Source organism: Amphiprion ocellaris, chromosome 16, assembly GCF_022539595.1.
Source record: "Amphiprion ocellaris isolate individual 3 ecotype Okinawa chromosome 16, ASM2253959v1, whole genome shotgun sequence".
NCBI lineage: Eukaryota > Metazoa > Chordata > Actinopteri > Pomacentridae > Amphiprion > Amphiprion ocellaris.
The window spans coordinates 13,303,816-13,328,521 of record NC_072781.1 but is presented as its reverse complement, the minus strand read 5'-3'; the positions used below and the strand labels follow the sequence as shown (position 1 = coordinate 13,328,521).

Genomic DNA, 24,706 nt, shown 5'->3' with positions numbered 1-24,706 from the left:
AAAATTACTGCTCTTCTACAATTCTAAAAGCCACAGCAGGCAAGACATCTGCAGAACTGAGTGGCACCTCCATTTGCCGGAGATGTGGTTTATCCTGTATAAATCACCCACTCAAACAATTATCTAAATATTTTCACTTTGTATACCTGTGAGTTTTATGCACTGCTGAATCTTGTCTGAAATAAGATCCATAATGTCAACTTTTTCCTCAGTAAACCTGATTTCAACTTTCAGTAGTGAGTTTTTTTTATATTCTTTGGAAAACCAAATTTTTGTAAGAGAAATTAATCAGCGGTTTAGTGCATTAGCACATGAAGGGTCGTATTGATTTAGTCTAAGTGTGGACAAACAAACAGGGCCTTTAGTTGCAGAGCAGCGCTTGTGTTGACACACAAGTGTTTATTTTCTCTAAAAGCCTCTTTTGTTCTGTATTGATAATGCATCTACTAAGGGCACAGCTTATGTTTATGAAATATAGTAAGTAGAATTGATTTCCTAACATGACACATGGTCTTCAATCTTCACCTTATCACCAGCTTTAATCATTTCTCTGCTATATCTTCCAAATGTTCTTTACGAAAACAGATACATTTGATGTGTCTGTTCCAAATGAGTAATATCTGAAAAGAGAACCAACAGCTGACAAAAAAAAAAGTTGCGGCACTTTTTGATAAGCAGTAACGAAAAGAAGCACTTCTCGGATACAACATGTCAAATCCGCAAGAAGGTAGTGGCAGCAGTGTGAGACAGCCTGGCAGTTTTTAAAGTATGATATGTTTTCTTAGCTGTCCACCAGGTTTCATGGGGGATTTCTGTGAAGTGGATGCTAACGAATGTTGCTCAGCTCCCTGCCACAACGGTGCCGTTTGCCAAGATCTTATTAATAGCTACGTCTGCCACTGCAGGTCAGGTGAGTCACTCAGATGTCCTGCGAGTTTCTCAATTTACTTTGAAATGAGGCAACCAGAGCTCTTACAGGCAACGTTCGTGGCTCATGAGCAAGATTACTAAAACACAGCTGAGATGTCAAGACAATTTCTGAAGTGAACAAGAAGGTATCTTTCTTTTCCTGTCTTCCAGATGTGGTAGAGTGCAGTTTACCATATGTAAACCATCTTAGCACTTACAGAACACTCATATTGGATTGAAAGGGGGCCAGAGAAAGTGCTACTAAAGGTTACCATAATGCCTGCATAGTGTCTGTGCCTGAGAGCCATTCACAGTTCATCTGCTTTTCTCCAGGGAGAAATTTGTAGTCATACAGTACTAAAAAAAGACAGTGATAAAAAGACGATACTGCCTCGGCTCATTAAAATGTATGCGGCATCTTACTCTTTAGTGAAAGCCTTTTCTTGTCTGTGTATGTGTGTGAACCAAAAAGAAGCAAATCAATGTAAGAGAATCTGATTGATTTTCACTTCAGAGGGTGGAAGTGGGAGAGCCTGGGCTCACCATGGCACTCTGTGGGCTTTTGTTCCTGGCAGGTTGGACAGGCCTTCACTGTGAGGATGACATTAATGAGTGCCTTCCACAGCCCTGCAACCAGGGGATATGCATTCAGAATGATCCAGGCTACGGCTACACCTGTTTCTGTCGTCCTGGATTTGTGGTGAGTCTCCCCACCTTATTCCCCTTATCCCCCTCCTTTTTTTTTTTTTTCTAGCTAACCTTTATCCTCTTGCACCTTTGATTCTTTTGTGGCACTAATTAGCTGAATTGTTAAGTTGTGTGATCACCTTTTTCATTGTCGCTTATGGTCTAATCATTTCTAATTCTCTTTGTTATAGCAGGAATAGCTGAGGTTTCTCAGATGTGACATTTTCTACATTAGTTACTACATAATATGAATTATTGACAATAACAATATCATCAATAATAATAAACTATAGAAATGTAGCTTGGATACCATCTTGCATCATGCTTGTTTGTTTTTTTCTGTAAAAACCGTTGTTTTTGTTACATAATGACAGAGCGGTTTATTTTTCAAGCTGCAAAACATTAAACTCCGTTTAGCATCTCAATGTGGAGTTGCACGACACATCTCAAGGCTATCTATTTCACGTACACAGGGGAGGAACTGTGAGCACAACTATGATGATTGCCTGCTGAATCCATGTCCAGAAGCATTTTCCTGTGTGGATGGCATCAACAAGGTCAGCTGCCTCCCTCCTGTTACGGATTCTGTTCCCTTGGCGACTGCAGTCAAGAACATCACTCGCGGCTCCGCACCCAGAGTGCTGACGCCAACTCTCAGCCCCGAACCAACAGCTGGGCGATCCACAGGTACGGAGCACACTGTGCACGCTCGCAAGTACATGCAGTGGTGGGAAGTAGCTGAGTAGTGGAAGTAGCTTTTGTGCTATTTCAATGCTATTTTACACTGTTTCTCATTTCAGAGAGAAAAGGTTTTCACTTCACTACTTTTTTGGCAGCTGTATTTACTTGCTACATTCCAGATTTTTTTGGTTAGCAGGAGCCTTTTGTCCTATTTTAGATGTCTGTGAAACATTCTTCTTCCTGTGGTGTCATGGAAGTAATTGCTTGCTGCCCAGAGAGGTAAAATGATTTAATATTTAACAAAAACATCTGGAAAAATAAAATACATATTTCTGTAACCTGCAGGGGTCCTGACTTCAATAATGGAGAACCACAGAACTAATCAAGCAGTTTCACATTTGATACATGAAGCACATTTTACATAGGATTTTGAAAGCAGGACTTTTAACTGTACCATTTTATTCTTCTACATTGTTATACTGATGCTTCTCAGTACGTCTGGTTGCCGCAGTACCATTATGATCTCCAAATGCAGTTTAGTAGATTGCAAAAGACACAAGAACACCTTTAAAGGCTGCATACGTTTGAACGGTTTTACTTTAGCTTCCGATCGAGTTAGTTTTTAATTTCCTAACTTCTGGTTCTACAAGCTTTTTCATCTAGTCATTCTCTTCAGATCAATATGATTATGGATTACATTCATAAAAACACAGACTCAAGAATAAAGCCTAAAGCCTCAATGAAAGCTGATGATGGATGAGCTCAAATATGGTAGTGTATCATCTTAAATGAACACTTCTCAATCAATCCGTAGCTCCCATTACTAAGCAGTTACTTCTATTAGCATTCTGTGTTTAAGAAAGTGACAGGAAATTATTTAAACTGATAAGTCATTACAGAAATTAATGTCTCCTGATGGCAGTCCAGGGATTTTTTTTTTTTTTTAATTACATTTTTTTTGATAAATCACAAACCTATCCTTTCCTTGTCCTCTCACCAAACATTTTTACTGCACAGGCTTTGCCAGTTTAGAATGAGAGGAGACTCCCACTGAGCTGGCACTCCAAATGTGATTTTTAGAGCCTTTGGAACATAGCAGGCGATGATATATTAGGTTTTTCTTCAGAGGTTGTCATAGTTTGTGCAGCTGTGGTGCTAAAAAAAAAAAAAACAAAAAAAAAAACAAGTTTTAAAATCTAGTTTTGCACTTGCCACTAAACCGCATTTTCTATTTTTTATTTGAAAACAGTGACTTCAAAGAGTAATAAGTCCAATCATTATTTGTGGCCTTATCCTTTAACACTGAATTGATAGACACAGAGCACAATATGTTATACATTATTGGTGTTGGATTCAGTCATCTATGTGAGGGGAGGAATTCGGGACGCTGGGCAGATTGTTACTCCTTGACAGATGAGGTCTGTCTACCTTTGAAACTGTTCACAGGACTGTAAAACAGACCTATTGAACACAGACGAGCTTGAACCAATTCAGTGCGACACTCTGAAAATCACTGTGGGCCAAACATAATGGAGTCTTCCGCACTGCACCTGATGCAACCCTCATCCACTAGTGCACCAGTCAAGAAGGGGTTAAAAGTACACACAGAACACCGGTGGTGAAGAAGAACACTAACCCGAGCATCTCCAGACCAAAGCATCTCTTTACTTCTTTTACACATAAGTGCATAATCAAAGTAAATAAGTTTTAAAGTGAGAGGACCCAGAAACTCATGAGTTTATCAAACTAGGTCACCATCTAAACACATGCAGTGCCCTTGGTGCTGCTTGAAATAGACTCAGACAGTGCTCCTGTAAACCTAAGACTGCTCCACAACCTTTGAAATGTATCTCGTCAATGGGAATTTAAACATAGAGGAGATAGGTAATATTAGTACGCTGACAGTAGATGATGTGACTCTATGTTGGTTTTTTTTGTCTTTATGTAATGATGCAAAAACTAAATTCAGTTCAGTTTGGAAGCAAACTAATAGAAACGAAAAGTAAACAGTGTCTTCCTGTGTTTAGTTTTTTTTTCTGTCACTGCATACAATGCTGAGCTCCACAGTATTTTACTTTAGCTCTACAACATGAGAGCTGATGAGAATCTAGAAGGGACATTGCTGGTGGAAGGGAGGCTTACTGCAGCTAAGCCATGATTTGGTTGACTTTCCTCGGAGTGATCGCCACAGCGCAGGTGCAGCTGTTATCTTTTTCTGCCATGTGCAGCAGAAGCGAAATTACCTAAGCCCCTCAAAATCAGCTTGATGAGCAAGACGCAAGTCATTTTCAAACGCACCGTACCTGTCTCGGGCCAGTAACCTTGTTAACCTTCATTTTAACATGCATGCATTTGTTCCATTTAGCACCCGTTTACGTTTTTGTATTTTTCTCCTCCTCCCTCACCCTTTGTTTGTAACTGAGGCGACAGCACCTGATAAGTTTGCCTATAACTATTCTGATATATTCAGTGGCACAACTGTGCTACTGAGTCATAATGACATTCACAAGATATGCAGATTTATGAATATTCATGAGGAAAAAAGGCTCAACAACATGAAAAAAGCAGTGTCTACATTTGTCATTTCGGCTGCGGTTTATGTACAGCACCTGTCAGTGAGGTGCACTGGAGTAAATCTAACAGTTATTTTTAAATAAGACAACTGATATAATTAGACACTAGATCTGAAAAAAAAATCATATTCATGATACGATTCTCAGCAGTATAAAAGTACTCAACTAAATTTTCTCACACTGCATATCTGGAATATAAGATATTTTTTCTGCCAATTTTGTAAGTACAGAATGACCTTTTGCCTTCCCCCAGGGCTCTGAAATTGCAAAGGTCCAAGAATGGTCCTCAGCAGTATTTTATCTCTATCCTGTGACAAGTTCAATCAGTCAGTCTATTACCTTACCCAATAAATCAGGGACAAAACAGGACTTACATCCTGGCTTTTTTAAATAAATGGGACATTAAGTCTATATCAATTAAATCTCACCATCCAAAGTCTATCCTCCTATTAATTGATCTTAAAGTTCACATTTGTCCAAATATATTTTTTCTCGTGGAATATCTCGCGCTTTAACCTGTCTGACATCCACCTACAGTCGGTGCCGCAGCGTTACGCTCCACCTTTCTGTGTTACATTAAATATGACTCATATCCATTTTCTCACCTCTTTTATGGTCATGTATTAGGACTGGCACTAATTAAATCTGATCTGAAAGATTTATATCGAGGAATATTCCCAGTGAGATGACTTTTTTCTTCTTCTTCTTCTATTGAAGCTAGACAGTAGTGCGAAACTCCTTGGTCAGCATTATTTTAGGAGTTTTAAAAAATCAGATATGGCGCATCACAGGATATTAAAATGTGTAAGATACAGTTTACATTGTATACATTTACAATTTAAATTTATAACAGCTAGTTACTTGGGGCGTATGCGTGAAAAATCTGGTGTGAGAACGTAAGGTAGTGGTAAAAACAGGAGACCTTTGAAGGAGAGACTGAAGCTAACTGCTAATGAGGCATGATACTGCCTCCTGGCAGCAGCCTCACTCTGCATCAAAGACTACATCAGACTAAACAAGGCTTTAAAATTAATGAATAGCTTTGTCTCTGAGGGGTAATTTTCCATCATCAGCATTGGCAAACTCCATTGTCAGGAGTGAAGCAGTAGACAGCGCAGCATTGTTGCAGCGCGCATTTATCCTCATTAATTCACGGATCACAGTAGGTCTGTTCCTGATAATTCTCACTTTCTGTTATCATGGGGATTTTCCTCCGGGTATTGGTCATATTGCTCTCCAGAGAAAATGGGGGTATTTAGGTTAGCTTGTTTGCCAAATGCCCTGAGGGGCCCGCCGTCAGATCAAAAGGGGTCTGGCCTATTAGGACTTGACATCTCACAAATATTGATAAAAGTCTCACTCGCAGCCGCACGATTAATCAGAGCAACAACTTTAAAGGAGCGTTGCGGAGTTCTCTGGTGTAATGATTTTTTCTAAGATAAGAGCGGACAGAGCATGAGACAGGTGCATCCAGGAATGCCTTTCATTTTAACAGGCTCTCCGGTTTGACTTTACTGCAACAAATTGCACTACTTGCTTCAAATGAGAAATATATTGAGCATGAGCACCCCTAATGTTTGCCTCCAATTGCAGTCTGAGTCAGTCTTTTAAGTTTGTCTGCGTCACTACCCCCAATAAGCTTGCGGGCAGTGGAACTTTTACTGAAATACCCCATAATTGCCCATTCTCATGGATGATATAAGCCAAGTTATTCCACTATAAAATGAAGCATGTAATAAACTTGTATGAATATATTCATTTCAGCCAAGACTCCTCTCTCGCCTAATATAGTACCATTTGCATGCTTCACAGCTTTTTGGCAAATAAGGCTATTTACAGTATGCCTGTACAGTGAGCAAAAGGAGCAATTGTGATGTGACCAAAAGCCTTTAAAGAATTTTTTTCTACTCTCAAAATAATGATTATTCACTTTCTGCCTCTGCTTTCCACACTTAATCTCACTGCACTCCACACTCATCTGTTTAAGCTGTATTCCACCCATGTTTCCAAGATGATTTAATCGATGCGTTCACATTTTATGCAGCACATACGTACACATTGTGTGCAACTGCACTGAGTGACAAAATCCAGGATGTCCACATCCAAGTCTCCTTGGCAACCACCATCTGCCCTGCTGAGGTGTCCTTAGCCTCATTCTGAATCTGTAATAATTTTGAGGGTGCTGTTCTGTATCCCACCTCATGCACTGACCTCCCTGTAGGGGAAGCAATTGAGAAGTTGAATTCTTCTTTCAGGGATCAATGGAGAATCTCAGCGGGATTTCCAGAGAAGATGCATAGACTGCAGTCTGTCTCACTTCTGTGTACCCTTTACCCCATTTCAGCTTTCTGTATTTTATTTTTTCTAGATTCAAGCTACCTTCATTACTTTGGGAATTCATATCTGGAGTTTCGGGGTATTGACCTCAGTACACTCAACAACATTACTGTGAGATTTCAAACCACAGTGGCTGAAGGAACTTTACTGTATGTGGACCAAGGACCTGCTAATGGTGATTTCTTTTTCATGAAACTCTTCATCCTGGATGGAATCTTGCAGGTAGCCAATACCTTACTTTTTTTTCTACTTTTTGCCCTTGAAAGTCAGCTATTTCAGCCAATTTGTAAAGTTAATAGAGCAGGAACATGAAAAAGCACAAAGCATGTCGATGTCTCTTTAACTGCTTCTTGTTGTTCCAGTATGCCTTTTGCTGTAATGAAGAGGAAGACGTTACCAGGATGACCACATTAATTCATGTTGATGATGGTGCAGTTTACCTTGTAAATATCAGGTATGTTCTTTTTTGAATGCATTTATCCTTCTGAGTCAGTTTATGAATGTTCAGGTCTGTGTTGTGGTCAGTTTCTATTCAGGTTGTTCACAGAAAGAGAAATTCTTCAGCTGCGAGAGCAAAATGTTAATATCAGATGCAAATAAGTTACGGTTTCTTTTTACAGCTTTTCATTTACAGAGCGTATTTACAAAGACATCAAACCAGATGCTGTGTGATATGTCTCTGCTCCAGGCAAGAATACATTTTCTATTGAGAGAAGAAGCACATTCACTGTGATAAGCTGTTTAGATCTTAGTAATATACAAATTTTGTTCAAACACTGTTAGCACCTCAGCTGATATTAGCTCGATCCCTAGTTGTCCACTCATTCCAAGTGTGCCATATATTTTTTTAGAGAAGGGCCCTAAGCGACACTGAGGGAAGATATATAATTGGCAGGAATCACTAGACTGAGAATTTAGATTTTATTACGAATGGGAAGATGGGCTTACATTTTAAAGAACTAAAACAAACGTCAGAATGTGCCTATTAAAATGCATTAGTGATCACTGACCATGTTTTATTGGCTGTTCTAAAGTCTTCATTTGCAGTTTTTCATTACGAAAAGATTAACAAGCAAGAGCTGAGCACAAAATCGATGTTTAAATGATTTAAAGTGAGGCTCTGGCCCCTTTAGTTATATTGTTCCTAAGCCCATGTGCAGTCTTGCTGCCAGCCCTCTTCATTATCTTCTGACATGAGAAAGATTGTGGTTTGGGTTCAAGACACAAAGTTTATTATGTATGAACTGGAAGCTGAAATGAAGCAGCTAATGCTCAACTTGTATCAAATCGCTTTACTGTGCATTTAGGGAGAGAATATAGAGGCTTGAAGCATTGCACAGAGACCTCTTTTTTTTCTTTTTTTTTTGCAAAAATTGTGTTTTGGCAAAAGGAATATTTTGTCAAGGGGGGATATTTTTCAGACTAATCTTAAATTTTAAGATTGAAAGTGTGAGAAAAATATCCTGAAGATGACATTTAAAAGAGACAAACACAGATAAAAGTCAAAGAGCTGAAGGTGATTTTGAACACAGTGAGCCAAAGGTGAGCAAATTATTTCCTCCTGAAACAATGCTGAGTGGGAAGGTTGCCTGATGTTTTCCTGGCAGAAGGCTGCACTGCCCTAAATATGCAAGAGGCCAATCAGGTTGAAGGGGCGACAAGGCTCCGCCTCAGTTTTTTTTTTTTTCCTGCAAGAAAAATACAACAGCCGTATGAATCAATCATAATGTTCTGTACCAACCCCTTGAGACATTGCAAGAAAGAGAGCTGTCATAACTAGAGGGTCGGGAGTATGGAAAAATGGTTCCTGGTGTCACAAAGCAAATTCTTTGTAATTGTCTGATGGCTGAGTCCGTCCATCTTTGTCTGATTTAACCCAGAGCTACAGCACCGTGGCCATCCTCAACGTCACCGCCTAACTCATTATAGACTTTTAATATATCTTCCCGTCAAAGCGCTTTTCAATATGTTAAATAGAAAGCCGGTGGGGCTGACTTCTCAAGGACAGTGAGCATGGTGCCCTCTGGCTGCTGGCCAGGCCGCTCTGGCAGACTGCTTCTAAATTAACCGCTTCTCCATGCTGGCTCTAGAGGAAGGACTTATGCTGCTCGGAGTTAGTGCCCCGAGTGTTTAGCCGGCATATGCAACAGCCTGCAAAGTACAGGCTTAACAAATCAGACTAGATTGCTTCACGGACCTTCTAACTTCCACTCAGGGAACAAGGGGCATCGGGAGACACTAGAGAGGGGGGCTGTGCATCTGTGGCCTGAGTACCCTCAAGCTGCAGACGGTTAGTCCAGAATCTGCACTTAGGTAATTATCTGCTCTCCCCCGTTGTTTCAAAGTGGAGAATTGGTTTTTGAAATCTATGAATGGCTGTGGGGTTGGTCCAAAATAGTTGTGTGGAGACTCATAAGACACCTGAAGAAAACAAGATGGAGTTCAGCGGCAGCACCTCTGAAAATTGATTGGATTTACTGATCGTATCGGCAAAGGAAACAAAATAATTAGACACGTTTATTACAGATTTGAAATCACAGTGTTTGCACTTTCAGCAGTCCACTTTTCTGAATTATAAGTTGATCATTTCTAATTAAAGCATTACTACAAATATAGGACATTAAAACACATGAACCAAATAGACTTTCATATTATGGGAAAGAGTCATGCCAAGACAGTGCTTTTGAGGAGGGAAGTAAGAAGTTTGAATTTCAAGGTCAAGACCCTACGGTGGTATACGATGTGAATTTAGATATTTAAATATGACAGTGAAAACCCTGCAAAATTATATAAAATACAATTTTTTTCATGAAATTAAATAGTAAGGTTACAAACCTACAGTATTATTTACTATGGTGATTTACCTGAGTAATTTAAAATTTAAAATTAAAACACTACAAAATTGTACAGAGAAAACCAAACAAATCCAAACATTCCTCGAGAGCAAGCATATTTGCCACATAGAAGAGGAAGAACTCCTTTAGCACTATGAAACCTCCAGCAGAACCAGGATCAGGGAGAGCAGCCATCTGCCTCAACTGGCTGGGGTTAGAGTGAAGAGGATAGAGAAGACAAAAGCAGAGACAAACAGAAAACAAACAAAAGAACATAAACATCGGACAGGATGATAGAATCTGTAACTGCAAATCAGACTAGTGCAGAGACATGTAATTATGTATATAAACACATGGAGGAGATGAGAAGGATGAACTCTTGTGAAGACAGCCTAATAATAGCTAAGGTAAAGCATGTTGGATCTACTAGGATCTAGGATCTACTGAATTCTTTTTTATTTTCAAAGTAATTCAAACAGGTTACAATCTGCGCTCAAAAAAGGGGAAATAAAAGAAACTTGTGTCTTAACTTCTAGGATTGTGGATATTTTTGTTTGAAATTCCCTCACACTTCTAAAGAGAGATGACAGATGCACACATGCTTATGTACAATAATAACTGCTACAACACAGTGATGGAAAAAAAAGTTCTCAGACACCCCATGCATTTGTGAAATATTACATTAAGAATCAGAATGAGTTGTAGCGGAACGTGTAGAAATGGTAGAAACTACGCTTTATGATTAAAATTGCATTTGTTAATTTAGGGACACCATCCTCTGCTTGCCTGAGGAAAAATATCAATTTAAGCCAAGTCTCAAAGAAACTTTGATTAAAATGAAGTTGATCAGTCTCATTATGAAAGTCGTAAACTCTGATGTCATTGACCTCCAGTTCCCAAAACAAGGAAATACACGGTAGAACCAATGATAATTATACACAAACATTTATTAACTAATTCTACAAACAAACAATAAACAACAATGACATGACAACAACAGACAGTGAATAAATGAATGAATAAATGCAGATAAACAAAATAATGAACTGTGATTGTCACTGGAAGCAGTTGGTAGAAAAGGTGATGAATTTAGAATTTGGAATTGGAAAACAAATTGTAATACGTAAATTCACCCGTTTAGCAGAAGGAAAATGATACTTGCATAGCTGCTGCAGGATGTGGAGCTGTGATGATCTGCTGGATGAGATGTTCAGGAAAGCAGAGACAAGGAGGAACTTTGGCAGGATTGCATTGCAAAATTGTGCCAAAGCAAAAACACTAAGAGTCAAAGCTCATAGTTATCAAGAAAATATTTGTGCTGTTGTAGTTCTTAAGTAATTCTTAAGTCCAGTTGTATTCTTCTAAGAATTGCATTTTTCTAAGATCCTTTGTTATACAAGCCCATTCTTACAAACCAAGTTACAAACCTAAGTTGAATTTTTCTAAAAGCCCAAGTTACATTCTTAAGGTCAAAAACAAAAACTCAAGAGAGCCCAAAAGAAAAGCTAAAACAAAGCTAAACTCAAAAACTGAACTTAAAAAACCAAAGCATTCCAGTGACTTTCCTCTATATAGAAAGCTTTGGAGCCAAATGCAAATCAGCATCTAACCAGTGGTGGAAGTGTTCCTCCCAAAGGGTGGTGTTGAGCTTCACTGTCCAGGAGAGGTCAGAGGCCAGATACCTTTAAAATTTACTCTTAGTCCATTTCTTAAATGTCGAAATCCAGTTGTTCAATATTTATGATGATCACAAATCTGAAACACCAAATAAATGATTAAAATGACACCAACCACAATATGTTTATCTCATATGGTTCCTGAGATAATAATAAAAGGTGTAAACATAAGAATAAACTTACAAAGTGTAGACTTTAGACTACATTGAAGTAAACTTACAAAATGGTTAAACATACAAGCATATACATTCACTAATAATAAGACAAAGAAGACATAGGGAGAATATATTCTTAGAGTAAAAAGTCTCTCTGTGTCTTTTATGGCTGTGGTCTACCATTCTCCAAACCCACATGCTCCCTTCTGCTGGTGCATTGTTCTGTGAAGATCAAAACTGAATGTTTCAGCAACATAATGAAGATAATGGCAGGACGACTAAATATTAATTTGATGATGTGATGGTTTATTTATTTTTTGTTCAGTTTTGAACACATTCTCTGTTATTTGTTGACTTTGATACCGACAATGTTGAGAACTGGCATATTGAAACTGTCAAGAATTTAGTTTTGCTAGTTTTTCTTGTAAAAAAATATAATTCGTATTTGTTTGTGTCTGTCTAATGCAGCCACACCTTATAAAACAAAAAAAGAATTTTCTTTTTTTGTAATTTACTAATATTTCCTGATAATGTTTGAGATTGTGTAAAATTTGAAGGGTGTCCGAAATCTTTTTGTTTCCACCGCTGTATTTCTTTGCTTAGCCATAACTGATGTGACGTGTTGAAAACATCCACTGTAGTACAACAAGTGTACCTGTGCTTGGCATACATGTGACATGAAGTGTTCCTCCTCCTTTACAGACAACGTGTGACCCCTTGTGAAGCGGAGCTGACTCTATCTGGTCATGAGAAAATTAAAAGCACAGCCAGTAATTACTGGTTGGGACACATGATACAAAGAACAAACCACATCTTCACAGGTGGTTTGCCGCTGCACTATTTTCCCAATCAGGTGAGATTTGTAATTACTGCACCGTTTTTAACTTATCTACTATAATCATAAGGATTTTTAAGACATACACAGTTTATAGGTGCATTAATCTTACACAGTATAATGGTTATATTGTGTCTCTGCATATATTTCTTTTTTTTTTCCCCTAAGAGAGCAAAACCGTTCCACAACTACACTGGCTGCATTGAAATCATTGAAATTAATAACCTGAGGAGCTTCTACACGTCTGATGCCATCGCCGGCAGCAACATAGACCAATGCAGGTAAAGTCTCTGGATACTGAAAGAATAACTGGCTTTATCATGATCATTTGCTTTGATTTCACTTTTGCCTGCCATTTGTTGTTTTTATGTTGGTATAACAGATTTTTTTTTTTAGGTTTTTTTCCACATACACACACACACAAAAATCCCATTTTGCTTTGTCTGATGCAGTGGAGAATATCTGACCACTTATTGTGATAAATAACACTTGAGTTTTCCTCCCTTTCCAGGATTGCAGTCAAAGATATGTCTGCTTGGTAAATGACTGCACTTTACATTTACCTTTAATGGAAGAATTTACTTCACAGGGAAACTAGTTCATATCTTAAGCCCTAAAAGCAAAGGATTTTAATGTTAAATTGGATTTTTGCCCACTTAAACCACTCCAACTTTTGCTCAATCTTCCAGATATACTTTGTATGCCATCGAAGCTCCAACAAGTTCCCCAAGTTTGACAACTCAATCAGCTACCTCTGACACAGCGAACACAACAACACTGGCAGCTCCCACACAAACACCAAAACATCCTCTGCATGAACCTCAAGTTTGCCGTGACGATCTTTGCCGCAACGGAGGAACATGTCATCAGCTGCAGCTGCCTGAAGGAGCTCTGCCTTCCTGTCACTGTCCGCTTCATTTTACCGGAACTTTTTGTGAGAAAGGTAGGATTGAAGATTTTTGTACTCGGCTGACAGTGTTTACTAGATTGTAAACATAATATATAAAACACACCCGGGCGGTTATGAAAAAAAAAAGCTTAAAAACCCACTGTACTGTGACCTCCAACGTGGTATCATGAAGAGCCAGCCAACAAATTGTATTGGTTAATATATGCTGAGCCTCTTTGGCTAATAGGTTTCACTATGAGGGAGAATAGAGTCAGCTGCATTAAGAATTTTGAGTGATGTGAATTATTCAGTATATGATTAATGAAATGAAAGATCCATATAAGCAGCTTGAACCATTGCTGTGTGTCCATGTTCACCTCCAGCGCCCACTGGGAATGAGAATATGACCTTGCAGCTCTTGTTCAACATTCAGCTACAGCTCTCACCCCTGTCCCAACCAAAAAATATTTATTTTGTACCAACCGTTCTGACACTAAGACTAAGGAGACAGCAGCACTAGTCACACATACTAAGGAGTTTTTCCCTTTTGAAATTTCTTCACAGTGCACTTGATGTATTTTCTGACATCGTTTTTTGTTTTTTTTTTATCATCTGCTGCCATGCATGCTATTTTGACAGTGTAGAAAACAACATCCTGTATTTTGCCATTGTAGTCAGTCTGTCGGTGACAACAGCAGGAACGCTACAATGTGTGAATTAATTGCTTGCATGCTTAATAATGTGAGCCAAGCTGCTCACAGCTGTGAGACATTTCAGACGCTGTTTCGATAGTCATGTCCACTCCACTGCACTGTACCTCCACCATATGATTAATGCTTCAGCATGAATTTAAAGGATACTGCTAATATAGATTAAGCAGACTGATAACATGTTTAATTTCTGTTAAACATGTTGATTCATTTTGTGTTAAATTGACTGTGCTATGTTTGACCTGCTTCTTGCTACAGTATGTCTGGACTGAAATGCGAAATATCACAAACTGACCATTTCTCAAAGACCTCCTCTAAATGCCTGCGTTTCCAAAACTAAAAAACACAAAAGCAAGTGTGTGATGAATGGATTAAGCTATGTTTATCTGCTCAGATCTCAAGCTGCAGTCCTTTGCGCATCCAACTTCTACCTACAGTTGTTAAAAAAAAAAAAAAAAAAAAAAAGTATCTTTGAAGGCGAAGGGAAATTCACAACCTGTCTGTGGGGCTTCAGGCTACACTGAATGAAATAAATTGCATGTTGTGTTTCCTCACACTGTGCTGTAATCTGTTCTGTATTTTACTAGATTAGACCCAGAGTAGTGTTACATTTGTGTAATGCATGACAACGTCCTCATCCTGAAAGCCTTTTTTTTCTAAAGGTAAATTAAAGAATTTGAAAATACACACAAGTATGAAAGAAAAGCAATTAAATGAATTCATATCACAACAAAACATGAATTTGATCTTTTCTCCGTGCTAACCCTAACGCTAGCACCAGCTGGTGAAACCTGCCAATATCAATCGTCATTTCCTTCTGCCAAATCCACAGTTATCACGCTTTTGTTGACCTCTGTCTGAAATTGATTGCTTCAATGGTAATTCAACTAATTAATTTTAAGTGTTAAATGTGCCACTATGACTGTAAGCTACAGATACCATATGCAAGAACAGGTGGTTTACCAGGCAGAGCAGAAGTAACTAAGAAGGACATACAGAACAGTCAATTACCTGTAATATGAAAAACAGCGTTCTGTGAGGAAAAATAGCAACAAAATTGCTGCCACTACAGGAGAGTTTTTTTCTAGATCAACAATTGTAAGGCTTTCTAACTTTGCTGCCTTGTGCTAAACACATTTCTCCTGAAAAACACAAGCCATTGCATTAACAATGCTTTCAGTGGTTGGTTTTAAATAAGGGGCTTTGGATAATAGTAGCCAACAGATGTTATACTATATGTGCTGTACATTTTGAACCTGGGGAATGTTTCAAGTTATAGAAATTCGTATTAGCATTACATATGTTTAATAATGGAAGCTGGTTTGGTCTTTACCTTTAGAATCAATAAAACCTTATTAATCCGCACAGGGAAATTGCTTTTTCTAACAGTTGCTCAAGATTTTGGAAGTTGTAAAGTTAATTTTGAACTCAAGCATAAAGATGAGGAACTGTGTAAGTCAATGGATAATAAATGTCACCTCTGTTAGGGCAGCTCAAAAAAATGGGGTCTTGTTCAGTGTCTCATCATTGAAATCCCCAGTGATCATGAAGAAAGCACTGGAGTCTACGCGGCAACAGAACTGATAATTTGCACATATTTACAGAACACACGGAAATGTGACATAATCCCGCCCCGAGCTGATGTTAACAGTCATTAACATGGCCTGAGCAGCCTGGTTGCGCCTGGCACCCTGATTTGACACGTCTGCCCCGTGTCCTAAAAATGCTAATTTACAGGTGTTTAAGTAATCTGCTGAAATGTTATTTGTCTCTGCGGGCGCTGTACTAAAAAAAAAATGATGCTATTTTTAAGCCTTCACTCTCGTTTGTTTTTCCCGTGGGAGACGGCTACATCGGAAAAACGGTGCCCCCCTCCTCTGCTTACATGACAGAGATGGTGCTTTGTTAAGCCAGTTATTAAAAAGATGCTTTGGCCAATGTTTAAACGACCAGCTGAGACCAAAGAATATGAATCATTCGTCAACGCATTTGCTCATTCATTTATTGCTCGCTGTTGTACCTTTCAGGTCGATAATATCACATGTGAGTGCCACATATAAGGAAGCTCAGGGAAAACTTTACTAATTGGAAATTAACCCTGATAACACCATCCTGCATTACCACCGGACATGTGATGCAATAATGTCATAATGTATCATGGCAGAATATATAGAGTAAATTCCCACCACAGTACCTGTAAATGAATCTATTTGACAATACATCCTAGAAATGGTGAGATATATCCTCAGCCTTTTTCCTTCCATAACCATAAAGTGAATTCCTGCTTATTCCTCACCTCATAAACTTTTCCTTTAAATACTAGCATTGGCCTTTTAGTGTCATTTCTGCTGAGTTTGAGGAATCGCCCCTCTTCAAAAGCAGCCCAGTCTCTCAGGTTTAACAGAGCGCGTTCCCATGTGAGCACTCATCCAGTGATGTGCTTTGCAACACTCGTCCTAAGCCTGCAGACACAGACCAGGGGCTGTTTACATGCTGACAAAGTGTATGAGTGTGTATGGCGACAGCAACTTTGCTGGGTGACAACCTTGTCCTCACTTCTCGTTGAATTAAGTAATAGCCACAAGAGGAGCGTAGAGCGAGCCACCCCTGGTCTCAGTTAATTATAGATACGTCACAGTGCCCAGTGACTAATGATGTGGACTTGTTTGTGTCCTAGATGAAATGCTGACATGTCACACAGCCCACGGATCTGACAGAGATTACGTATCTAAAACAAACATCATGAGGCACATGAGTCTACGCAGCTTCTTTTCATTTTTCAGTCGCTAAGATGTAACAGCTGATTCTTTGACATGCAACGTATAATAAATGACAAACTGGCAACATATCTCCATGGCCATGCCTTCATCCATCCATTATCTACACTGCTTAATCCTCATTAGGATTGCAGGGGGCTGGAGCTTATCCCAGCTGACTTAGGGCGAAGGCGGGGGACACCCTGGACAGGTCACCAGTCTATCACAGGGCTACATATACAGACAAACTATCACACCTATGGACAATTTAGAATTACAATGCAGAAAGATCCCGGGAAGGCCGGGAGCCGAACCAGGGACCTTCTAGCTACAAGGTGGAAGTGCTAACCACCAAGCAACTGTGCAGCTCTATGGCCATAGTACAATGTTATACACATTTTAAGATATTCTAAAAGTCGTTTATTCTTGGACGCTGTATAATTTGTCAGTATTCTTACTTTTTTTATTTGTCTTAATCTTCATATTCTTATAGTACACTGAATGTGGCCTTTTTTATTTTTTTAAAACTATAAGTGCATTTTTTGACTTTCACAGTACTGATAGTAGAGTATTGCTAGTATTCCAACTTTTATGGATCTAAATATATCCATCGAAAACACAGTGTGTGACAGGTGGATCCTACACTCAGCCAGTGTTTGCTTAAGTCTACAGCAGGGATCGGCAATATTAATTTTCACATTAATTGATATCCTTTTTGTAGCTAACATCGTAGGTGTTATACTGGCAAAGGCATTAAAGCAGCAGATTCTGAGGTAGTAGTACACACAGAATGAGTGCACACATCCCACATATCACAATATCAATTAAATCATGACATTGAAACATTTTTTCTGTCTTTCTGGCCCTTTAAACAAAACAACTGTCACTCCAAAACATTTTCCTCTCAGTTAGATTTACTATGTTACGTACGACCTGTACATAAGCAACTTGCGCTCTGAGTCTTTCTGTCTTAGACCCTGGGGCTGCACCTCTGTAAGGTTGTACCATAATCCATGCCAGCACCTGGTGCCTGAGTGACTATTTGATATCAAGTAGTCAACCACAAGACAGGTTTTGTCAAGATAAAGCCAGTTCAACTGTGCATGTCAGTGTTTTAAGCCAATATAAATCGTCTCCTCAAAGAAGACACAGTAGGTTGGAGACCTTGCCAAAGCCATTCTGTCAAGTATGTAAGCATTCAGCTGAAAGCGATCGCAAAAATTAGTTATGGAGTAAATGGCTGCCAGGTAAGGAAGTAAGCATAAAAGACGAAACCAGTGAGGCAGGAAATTATTCAGGCTCGGTCTGTATTGATCATGACCTCCTTCTACGGCTCATTGAGTTATGTCCTTACTTCTCGTATATTTGAAGCTGTGATGTAGGATGTTGGCTGGGAAGGAATAATAAAATGAAAGTCGAGAGCACGATTTTGCCCCATTTATGTCATTTCAACAACTTTTACCTAACTACCGCATCAATCCAAATAAGACCGTGCACACTATTTTCACCCATTTAAAGTTTTGGGTTTTTTTGTTGGTTGGTCGGATTTGGAAACAGAACTATGTCAGATTAGTTCTTTTAAAATTTGCCTTTCTTTGTAAAGAGTATAATGATGCTCTGAGTGCATTTTAGTTATATTCAACAGCAAAATGGCAACAGACGGTATTTTAAAAGACTGTGATTCAGTTTGATGTGTGTATTTTATTTATATAATAAAATATAAATTGGACCACAGTGCAGGTAATATTTTCAGAGATAAAGACGAGGGAGAAGCTTGTCCATAAATGTAGTCAGGTGAAATGACAAATCACCCCTTTTTTTTTAAAGGCAAACAAAAAGGGTTGTTTTGGGGTGGTAAGCCTCTCTGTTTTTGTGTTTGACATTAATGGGACCTGATGAGGGGTTGTCAGCTTCCTGCTTTGCCAACACGCTGGCTAGGTGCTGCCAGCTCTTTTTGTGGGCATCCAGTGTGTGTTTGCTGTAATTGCTGGTGCCTTTAAAAATGAGCCAGCTCAATCTGCCTACTCAGAAATTGCCAGCAAATATTACGGGATTGATTCATCATTTTCAGCCCAAGGAAAGCGCTCCTTCCACAACAAAAGAAAAACATTTATTTTTTTTATTATTATTATTTTCTCTTTGTAATCTGAAGCATTGGCTGTCATGTCTGCTGCACATAATTCTCTGCACAACTCGGAGGAGTCATCCACTCTGATTGGTTGGGAAAATGGCAAGAATGAGGAAAGTGGCAGAGCAGACATACAATACAAGCAGCGAAAACAGGATCATGAGCATTTGAGAAATAGTACGACCGGAGAATCTTCCCCGGTGTCGGTCTGGTGACTGATCATTACACTGGACCGAGTCAGCGTCCCACTGGCCCTTATGGCCGCTGAACAGTCGTTATCGTCAAAGCTTGGAATTCACCTCGCTGATATTCTCACGTAGTGCATGACTCGGCTCTTTTTCATGAGCTTGTTAAGGCCATTTTCAGGATGCCCTGTTGACATGATTGACTGATAGCCACAAATTGTGCTATTCCTGTTGCAATGAATAAACCCACTAATGCTGCGCTAACTGTCCACAAGTAGTGTCTGACTCACAGATCAAGCAGTGCAGCAGTAAATTACAAAAACAAGCTGCAGGCAGTTGCTGTTGTTCTGTTTGACTTACTAAGAGCAAGTTACAGTACATAAACTAGATCTGAGCACAAATTGTGTGTTGTTTTTTCTGAATCTTGAAACTGTGGTGTACAATGGATGTAAACTTGAGAACAAACAGCAAAAAGCTGTATAATATGTTCATAAATTTGAACATGATTTCATGTAAACATCATATGTAACTCCTTCCTCAGCTGTGACATTCAAAACCAAGTGACTTTACTAAGTTCTTCCTGTATGTAAATCTACACTTTGTCTATACCGTTGCCACTTATTAGGCAAGTCACAGAGATTTCTAACTTTAAGACCACCAGTTACTTTCTTTTACAACTTTATCAAAATATCCTCAAATTCTTCTTATTCTTTCTTTTACTTTCTAGTCTCTTCTAAATGTTGTCAATCATTCACATCTGACTTTAAAAATCCATTTGATCCGGCATCAAAGCACCAAAAAAGTGAACACAAGAGTCATAAGAGGACATTCATGTTTCTCTTACAACGGAAAAAAATACTTTTTTGGAGCCCTACACATACTGTATATGATGAGTTCTCAGCTGAGAATAAAGTGCATTTTTCCTTGAGCGGTAAAATCCCCTGCGCTTAGTCTGGGGTGGCCTATTTTGAATTGACTGTCATGCACCTGAACAGCAAGCTATCCACCAGGTGCACAATGTCCTTTGTCTCAAAGGCCAGCAGATCATCACTGGCTTGTGGAGTTGATGACCTGAGCACGTACCTCCTCCACCTTTCCTTAAAGTCATATCACTTTGTCATCCAATGGGAAATGACACACTAGCACAAAGCCCTCGACGAAGCCCCGCTGACTGTACCCACTGACAAACTATCAGTGCCGCAAAGGCGGACACCATCCAGCTTCTGCTGTTCTGTTTTCTAGCAAAAGCGCTTTAGGCCATTGCTTGCACAAGATATGTCATTCAGATATAATTTACTGTTTATATGATGTGTTTTATGATGTTCCTCTGTTTTAATGTTTGCTGATTTCATAATGTAACTATGTAAAGTGTCTGAGTATTTCAAACGCTATGCAATTAGAATATATTATTATTATTATAAGTATAGTTTTATCCAATTTTCAAGCAAAAATGTGGATTTTTAAAACATAAATACCATGATTTTACTCATTTTTCTCACTCCATGTAAGTACATTTTATCAATTTGTATTTATTTCATGCTTGTCTCTAGATACCACAGTGTACATCCCTTTGTTCGATGGCACGTCTTATTTGGAGCTGCAGCCGCTTGCGTTCCTTCTTCAGCCTTCTGGTGACAGCAATAATCGACCTGCTACAGTCAAGGACACCACTGTTTTTCTCTATTTGACAGTGAAAACAAGATCTACACAGGGCACCATACTCTACAGTGAGTACACTCTCTTCTCCTTTTTCTTTGCAGATATTTAAAAGCACTGCAACACTGTGAGAAAAAGGATAGATAGAAGCTGGACAAATATGCACGTACATATTTACGTGTCATTACGTTAAATATCTTTTCATCCAACTCTTTCCTTACGTGTGTCCTTGTGAGTGTACAAAGGATGTCTTGATTTTCATAGCCTTCAGTGTAGGTTACTATCTAGCCAGTATCTGCCATAATTCAGTTTTTTCAGCCACTAAAAGGACTTACTATATTAGACCAGACTAATCATCCCTGGTGCACATAAAATGTAGAGAATATTTAGTGGGAAAAATTGTAGTTGGCATTTTTTGCTTTCATGCTGCTTAGTAAAAAAAGGTTGAATTGTATCATTTTAATAAGAAAGTATCAAGGCATTAGTGTGAATATTGAAAAACTGGGATTGCTCTGACATTTGTGAACATGTGTGGTACCAGGATGCATCACATTTTCATTTTACCAATAGCAAAAGGAATAGTTCAGTTTTTAAAATACATTTGTGTATTTTCTTGTGGAGCATCACAGTCAACACCACTCATGTCAAGTAAGTTTTACGTCACAGAGAGCAGCTGGTTAGCTGAACTTTTGAGCACAAATGGCAAAAATAAGGAATAAAATCCACTTAACACCTCGAAATCTTACTAATTTACCAAAGGTGTTCCATATTACTTGAGTTCAAAACTAAACAAAATATATATTGTTAACTAGAAAATTAATGTTTCATTTATTTATTTTTCTAAATTAACTGCATGTAAGTGAATTTCAAATGTCCCTTCAGAAACTTTTGTGCAGTGCAGCTTATTTGCAGACAACAAATATGTGCACTAAAGGACTATGTCTATTTTGATATAAGCCCTTCAAAGGACTAGAGGCAATCTATACTATTCAGTATTAAGCTGTCTAGACATGCTATGAACAAGGTATGTTTTTTGACTGAAAAACTTGCTCTTTTGTTCCAGTAGTGCTTGTTGTCACTCTTATTACTTCTCTCAATCTCTTTGCTCCTTTCAGTCACTTATAATATAGGAATGAATTATCATTCTGTGCATGGTTCATCTTAACTGTTTAGAGTATGAGCCTGTTTCTAAATTCTACCATGGAAGGACACTTGGTTACAGAACCGCAGAAATGAGTGAAAGAAGCAACACAGTGAGTGAAATCTGAAGAGATCCAAATTCAGCAATACTTTCACAAGAGATATGTAAAAGAGTGGATTGAAACAACTGTCTGTGGTGTTTCCGTAGCACACATGCACTAATAATCCCAAATATAGCATTAAAACTCACTGGCCTGACCTGAAGGTGTCACCTGAGGACACCAGCACCATGACTCATGTGTTGCTGTTGCAGGGAATTATGGGATACAAACATGGGTCTAGTGTATCCCAGGCTATGGGGGAAAGGAAAAGAAAGAAGGCACTGAGACTCAATTTTGCATTTTTTAGAGAATCTTCTTTTCTTGGCTGTTTATTTAATGACATCATTCAGACCCAAATATTGCATTCAGCTGCACCCAAAATCCTGTAATATATAAGATAATGTGTTATGTAATCAGGGAAGAGTGGGACAGCAGGGAAGTGCATGGTGCTCTGGTGAAGGATTACAGATATGGGGTTTTGCGGACAGCTGGGAGGCTTTGTTGTTGTTTTGCTGCTGGTGATTGAGCTATAACCTAAAAGCAAACAAAGGAATCCTCACAAGGCGAGAGCCGGTCATTCGCGTGCTGAGATAGGACTGGGCTCACCCTTAACGTCAACCGCAGGCTCTACATTGTATGTCTGCCTCCTGCCAGCTCTTTTGTTCCCACACCTGCACACACACATGCACACACACATGCACACTCCCCTTTGTTACAGTAGATTGGGAGAGGTGCACCAGACAGACCCGGAGTAGACCCTCATAACAATGGAGCATTGTTTTGGGAGGAGAGGAGTCAGTAGATTCGGTATGTTGTATTTTATATTACAGGAAGCTGAGTTGGAGTTATCCAACTTTGTGTGCATCTGTTCAAAGTATGTGTGTATATGTTAAGCGCCAGCCAGCTTAAGGGTGAAGCCACTGCACTTGAGCCACAGGTCCCGACTCCAAAAAACATCCAACTGTGTCTCCCGGTGGACCACGACTGCAGCTCTTTGCTCTAAAAACTGCAGCCACCTTGATTTTGCAGGGCTGCTGTTGTTCAGGTGCAAGTCCAACAAAGCTGTAAGCGCCATGCATTGTGTGGCGATCACGAGTGATTTATTCCACACCAATCGGGCACGGACATCATAACATTCATCTTGCTGGTATAACCTAGATCACCTTCTTCTCTGTGACATCGGCTATAGGTTCGCTGGCTCTCATTTACATTTACAGGCCTATTAAACATTGCAATACACCTCAGGGTTACCTCACACTTTCTGTCCTTTGATCGAAATTCGGATTTTCTGGCTTGAGTAACTGTAATGACCGTGAAGAGGAGTAAGTTCACATCCAGGTGAAAACTGCCACCACAAACCCAAAACATGTGAAGTCTGTGACACAAGTAAGTTTCAGGTCATTGATTATAATATTTTCCCTAACAAGTAGTGCACTTTTAACACGTGGCAGAAGAACTGAATCCTTACTAATTTCTGTGTGTAGGAGTGGAAGCTATAGTGTGCAAAAGATTGGGAGTAGTTTTAAAGTCCTGTATTCCTTAGAGTAATAATAGACTGACTTTTCTTTCTCTGGGCTGACATCGCCTTCCCATGATGGCAGCTGAACGCCTCAGTATTTCACCAAAGACTTAAATCTTTGTATTAAAGGAGCTATTAATTAGCCAACTCTCAGAACTTAATAGGACTCTAAATTAGTGCTTCGTACAAGGTTGGTACGCTTGAAAGGTCATCCAGCACAGCCTTAAATACACATAGACCATGGCAGTTTTTGTTTTAAGACAAATATACATTATCCTGCATCATTATCTGATGTAGTCACTTAAAATCGTCTATTAATCTTTTTTTGCTGCTAAATTCAGTGTTTTGAATTTTGAAAAGTTTAGGATACATTTTTCAGGGAATATTTGAAAATGTCAAATGATAGGTTTGAGACCAGAGCAGCAGAATAATTGCAAAGCAGAGCTTTTAGTATGCTACCCCATACTTAGATTTCTGCTTGTTTTGGGACATTTTATTGGAAAAACAGAACATTACATGAACACAAAGAATATAGCTGTGAGGAATGGAGGTGTGTATTTTTCATGTTTTCATGCATTTTTTTTAAATGAAAAGTATTTTAATACATTTTCAACTCTCAAAAGCAATACACTTTAAATGAAAGAATTTCATTCATTCATTCATTCATTCACTTCATATGCAGAGGACATGATCTAGAAATAAGACAAAGCATGGTTGCTTTTCAGAACAAATAAAAATAACATTGACATGTAAGTTTATTTCTGTAACAAAATGTATTTTTTTCATTATTGTTTCTAGATTTTTGTGGGGGTAATAAAAGCAATTAAAAGTTATTTCAAAGAAAAATTGTTATTGTAAAATTAACTCTTCAGAGACAGCTAGCTACTGGGAGATGTGTCTTGATGCTTCATGTCACCCTAACAAAATTTTTTCAC

The 24,706-nt window shown here is 38.8% G+C and overlaps 1 protein-coding gene across 1 annotated transcript in view; it reads left to right on the top strand.

Moving 5' to 3' along the window:
- Window positions 1-24,706, top strand: part of eys (eyes shut homolog) — a 161,201-nt gene that overhangs the window by 87,776 nt on the left and 48,719 nt on the right. Inside the window, exons 32-40 of the mRNA XM_035957569.2 lie at window positions 786-910; window positions 1,485-1,609; window positions 2,070-2,283; window positions 7,219-7,409; window positions 7,550-7,641; window positions 12,555-12,705; window positions 12,856-12,968; window positions 13,377-13,630; window positions 20,906-21,082. Coding sequence (XP_035813462.2) covers window positions 786-910; window positions 1,485-1,609; window positions 2,070-2,283; window positions 7,219-7,409; window positions 7,550-7,641; window positions 12,555-12,705; window positions 12,856-12,968; window positions 13,377-13,630; window positions 20,906-21,082 — 1,442 coding nt within the window. The remainder of the gene's footprint in view (window positions 1-785; window positions 911-1,484; window positions 1,610-2,069; window positions 2,284-7,218; window positions 7,410-7,549; window positions 7,642-12,554; window positions 12,706-12,855; window positions 12,969-13,376; window positions 13,631-20,905; window positions 21,083-24,706) is intronic.